The sequence below is a fragment of the Anarrhichthys ocellatus genome, unplaced genomic scaffold (genome assembly GCF_004355925.1).
Source record: "Anarrhichthys ocellatus isolate YVR2014 unplaced genomic scaffold, GSC_Weel_1.0 scaffold171, whole genome shotgun sequence".
NCBI classification, from domain to species: Eukaryota; Metazoa; Chordata; class Actinopteri; order Perciformes; family Anarhichadidae; genus Anarrhichthys; species Anarrhichthys ocellatus.
In genome coordinates, this window is record NW_022280201.1 from 1,007 (window position 1) to 6,516 (window position 5,510).

The following is a 5,510-nucleotide window of genomic DNA, read 5'->3' on the forward strand; positions in this document are numbered from 1 at the left end:
CGGTGATGCTAACTTATCTAAAGTCAGTTTCAGTCGTTACATTTTCAAAATAATGCTTACGGTTTTATATTATATTTACAGTTTGTTTTAATGTAGCATATCGTTTGAATGGAATCAGCTGTTTTGCCTTTAGACTGATTGTTCTTCTAAAGTGTTATTGCTAGTGGTAATCTGCTGTCGGCCTAATTACCAAGTAGTCAATAGTCTTCACTTGTCAAACACATTTATTTTGTTTGCTGGTGCGACAGAGATCCGTTTTTAGGACATTTTCGTGCAAATTCTACTCATTTTATTTTATTTTGAAAGAAAAGCCGCACTATTTCCGGTACGATTCGGCCCCTCGCTGTCTAACTTGACGCTTGGAATTTGTGGAGGGAGGGAGGCCCCGTTTCTGTGTGGAAAAAAAGCTTCTCACTGCTCGAGACGCAACCAGAGAGGAGAAGCGCGAGAGGCGAGAACGACCTGATCCGGCGGAGAAGCACCGGAGGACGGAGACACGTGGGGGGTGGGAGACACGGGGCATGCAGGGAGGAGCTATCGAAGAGAGGGACGTTTAGATAAAACGGCAATTGCAGTCAAAGCGAAGTGAGAGAGGACTCGGACTTTTGCAGCGGAGCGTCCAGAGAATTACGCACGAGCGCGCCATTCCAAAGGTGAACCAACTTTTTACGCACGGACCGCTGGAGATGCTGCGTTATTGATACATTCAACTGCGATTCTGGACTCGTGATCTGATCACCTCTGGAGTTTGGACCATAACGCGTACACATGGAGCACTTTGGCACATGTGGATGAATTATTATTATTATAAATCAAACATTTGGAGACATCTGGACTCGTCGCACGGGCTTCTCGGGACTCTCTCTCACTGCAGACCGGTGTGATCGGAGCTGCGTGGTGGAGCCTTCGTCGATCGGGACACTCTGCATTACGCACCGTTGACGTTTCCTGAGAGTTTTCAGGACAGCGGTGTGGACAGAGTCAGACACGTCTAGCCCGCGTGAGTCACCGTGAACAAACACACGGGACAAGCGGCGCTTACAGGCGGTGACACACTCAAGGGGGGATATTTAACGGTGCGTACCTCGCGCCACCGGGACGAGGTTCGGGGTGATTTGGACGCCGAGGTGCTCAATGCCCAGCCGGTCGCTTGCGGCTCCTCAGGCTGGGCGGCAACAACATGAGGTCCTGGGTCCTGCTGCTGCTGCTTGCTGCGCTCTCAGCGGCCCGTCTGCGGCTCAGCAGCGCTGAGGTAAGGGGGGGGGGCACGTATGACCTCTAGTCGGTGAGGGGGGAACCGACAGACACGGATTATCCAGTCACGGTTGAACTAAATGAACAGATGTAGTGGTGGATTAAATGTGGTGATTATTATAAGCGCAGAAATATCATTTGACTTTTCACTTATCATATTTGAAGGTACCTTCAGTCAGTGGTCTGTCAGCGCTGTAACAATGAGATGAGTAGAGTCTCTACATGTGTGTGTGAGAGACTCACTGAGGAAGAACAACAGCACAGATGGTTGTTTTGGACCATGAAGTCCTCACCTTGATGGAGATGCTTGATGTCCAAAGAATACAAACAGGAAGCTGATGTTTGGTGACTTCGTGTTCTGTCTCCTGAGAACCTCCGTCACTCTTCACATGCATTTGATTCTACAAGCTGATGTTTTTGTGGAACAGTTTAACTGCAGGGCAAAAATCACAACGCACTGTGTGTGTGTGTGTGTGTGTGTGTGTGTGTGCGTTTGTGCATGTGACAGCATGTCCATCGGTCTATCCAGTTCTACCTCTGTGACTGCAGCTTGTGCCGAATGAGAGATGTGTTGTTTTGAGATGCTGTCATGGACAGACGATGTCGAGGCAGCTACACCTGCAGTGACTGAACGTCCTGTCGTGTGATCGGCTCTATCAGAGCTGATACCGTATTCAGCCCGGTGACTCACACCTGTTTCTTGAGCTGGCAGCGAAAATAAACCCATCAAATAAACATTCGAAAAGACAGAAGTCTGCTCAAAACTCCAAGGTTCTTTCATGCTGTGTGTTTTGCTCTGTTCATGCTGCTGTGAGTAACTCCTCCTGACATGAAGCTACACAGTGTTGTCTTTGTTAAACAATCAGATCATTGATATCTGATCAATAACTATCAGCTCTCACCTAGTGCATGTGAGCAGGCCTTATTTTGTGCATGTTAGTGCATGTGAGCGTGCCTTTTTTAGTGTATGTTAGTGCGTGTGCGCGTGCCTCTTTGTGCACATGAACGTGCCTTTTAGTGCATGTGGATAACGTAGTCCAGACTGATGGCGTCGTGGAAACGCAGCGCTTGTTACTTGTGTTTCCTACCACCTTCAGATAATTACAGTTCACAGTGCACATAATGCAGAAGGGAGACATTATTGCCTTGTTTAGAGCACTGTGGATGAAAACAAGTATCCTCACACATCGGTTTATACGATATCTTGTTTTCCTACAAAAGTCCAGCAACACATATCAATTTCTGCTCGTTACATGAACACAGTCTTTTCAAAATAAAATTCCATCTTAACAGGAAACTACTTAGTTAGGTTTAGACAACTAAACTACTTAGTTAGGTTTAAACAACTAAACTACTTAGTTAGGTTTAGACAACTAAACTACTTAGTTAGGTTTAGACAACAACACTACTTAGTTAGGTTTAGACAACTAAACTACTTAGTTAGGTTTAGACAACAAAACTACTTAGTCAGGTTTAGACAACAAAGCTACTTAGTTAGGTTGAGGCAACTAAAGTACTTAGGTTTAAACAACTAAACTACTTAGTTAGGTTTAGACAACAAAACTACTTAGTCAGGTTTAGACAATTAAATTACTTAGTTAGGTTTAGACAATTAAACTACTTCATTAGGTTTAAGCAACTAAACTACTTAGTTAGGTTTAGACAACTAAACTACTTAGTCAGGTTTAGACAACTAAACTACTTAGTTAGGTTTATACAACTAAACTACTTAGTTAGGTTTGGACAACAAAGCTACTTAGTTAGGTTTAGACAGCAAAGATACTTAGTTAGGTTTAGACAACTAAACTACTTAGTTAGGTTTAGACAACAACACTACTTAGTTAGGTTTATACAACTAAACTACTTAGTTAGGTTTGGACAACTAAACTACTTAGTTAGGTTTAGACAATTAAACTACTTAGTTAGGTTTAGACAATTAAACTACTTCATTAGGTTTAAGCAACTAAACTACTTAGTTAGGTTTAGACAACTAAACTACTTAGTTAGGTTTAGACAACTAAACTACTTAGTTAGGTTTAGACAACAAAACTACTTAGTCAGGTTTAGACAACAAAGCTACTTAGTTAGGTTTAGACAACTAAACTACTTAGTTAGGTTTAGACAATTAAACTACTTCATTAGGTTTAAGCAACTAAACTACTGAGTTTCATCCAGCATTTGTAGCTAAACCTAAAAAAGGCAATGCATCGCAATTCGTACTCATCCCAGGAAATAATTTCGTAATCTTGAATGAAGAAGTTTAAAGACCACAAAAGACCACACAGGATGGGAGGAGAGTTGGATGAGTCCAATAAAGAGATCTTTCCTCCAGCAGAAGTCACAATGAAATGTTATTAGAGTCGTCATATACATGAAATGTAACTTTTGCGTTTATCTCATCCCGAGCTTATTGGGGTTATGTGTCTTGCTTAGGGACACTTCGGCACAGCACTCGTAGCAGCCAAGGATCGAACTGCCGACCCATTGAGCCACGGCCGCCCACGTCGTGTAACTTGCGTACTTCAAGTACTTCTGTAGTTATTTTAACCAAACGACAAACCTAAACCTAACTAACCTGTTTCCTGTGAAGACAGAAGTTCATTTTGAAGAGACTGTATTCATGTAACGAGCAGAAATGTACACGTGTTGCTGGAAAACACATGAAAAATGAGCGGTTACTTTCCGTAAGCTATCACAGGAACCGTTGAACAAGGATACGTCGATAGCATCACAACTCTGCAAGATGAAGTCATGGAATCATACAGATGTGTATTTGTGATCAGAATGAAGGCGGAGTTTGAGGACCCGAGGAATCTGCACCAGAATTACCTACAAACCTGGAAGAGAGCCAGGTGTTCTATCCACCCGTCCACCACGATGTGCTCCCTAGTGGCATTTGTTGTTGTTGTTCATGCTTCCTTGTTTGCGATGATGAATGAATACAAAGTGGTTCTTTGGGACACAGAGGAAGAACTGTGCATTACTCTTCATTGGTTGAGCTACCAACGCCGGCTGCTGTTGGATTCAAACCTGCGATCCTGTAATCTGCAGGTTGTTCATCACAGACACTATTAACGTGCTCGTCTTCGTGTGCACGATGAGTTAAACATGCAGCTTGCTGCAGCACCGACGCCTTTCAGACCTCCGACGTATTTCTTCTTTATATTCAAAAGAACACTGACCCGTCATGTGACCCGACTCTCTTAATCCTCTTTGTGTCACAACGTTCAGAAAAAAAACGGAGACAACTTTGACGTCTTAGATCCACTACATCTGTCTGTGGACACACACACACACACACACACACACACACACACACACACACATGGTTGGTTTTTAAATCCATTTAAACAACTGGAGTCGGACACAAACATAAAGTCTCTCACACCAGGTCAGACCTTCTGCTGTTCAACGGTTACGTCAACACACGCTCGCAGCTGATTGGTTGGCTTTGTGAGCGGCTCGTAGTCCGTTTATTGTCTCAGTGGGTCAGTTCGGATGATGCTTGATCCATTTTACATAAGAACAACAACTAATCTGCAGAGGATTTTACAGGCCGTGTGTGTGTGTGTGTGCACATCTGTGTGTAGCTGCGTATGTGTTAGTGGACATATGTGCTTGTGTTTCTGTGTGTGTGTGTGCAGCACGGGTGTGTGTGTGTGTGCGTGTGTGTGTGTGTGTGGGGGGGGGGGGTCAGAGAGAAAAGCGCAGCGGTGCATCAGAGTGTTTGTTCTTAAGCCTCGTGTGGAGCAGAATTAGAGTCCAGCATGGTGGAAATAATATTAATATTAATAATAATAAATGATACAAGTCATATGGCTTTCTGGATCACAGTTGCTTATTTAAAAACAAAATCACTCAGTGAAAGGTTACAGGTATAAAAACCAGCTAACTAGCAGGCCGAGCTAGCGGCCGTGTGAGTGTTGGTGTCAGGATCCCTGTCTGACCCATTGTGTGTTAACCTCCGTTTCCCCCCAATCTCCTCTCCTCATGTGTCTGTCATTCCCCTGTTTGTTTTGCTGTGCCATGTGCTTGGTGTTGTTTTCTCGGGCCTGCCTCCAGACACCTCCCATTGCCACCGCCCTGATGGATGCACAGCTGCGGACAATCTGGCTCGTTACCCAGCAGCATATCAACCCTGGTCTTGCAGGCCTGGGTTGTCAGTCCGTATTGTCTTCTGCCTCGAGTGCTGGTCGATCTGCGTACTCGCCGGTGTCGAGCCACGGGACTCACACCGTCGACCTGTCTACCCTCCG

General features: G+C 44.4%; 1 protein-coding gene across 1 annotated transcript in view; it reads left to right on the forward strand.

Moving 5' to 3' along the window:
• Positions 1 to 442: 442 nt before the first annotated feature.
• Positions 443 to 5,510, forward strand: part of pdgfba (platelet-derived growth factor beta polypeptide a) — a 16,383-nt gene continuing 11,315 nt past the window's right edge. The window contains exon 1 of the mRNA XM_031878286.1: positions 443 to 1,252. Coding sequence (XP_031734146.1) covers positions 1,181 to 1,252 — 72 coding nt within the window. The 5' untranslated portion in view covers positions 443 to 1,180. The remainder of the gene's footprint in view (positions 1,253 to 5,510) is intronic.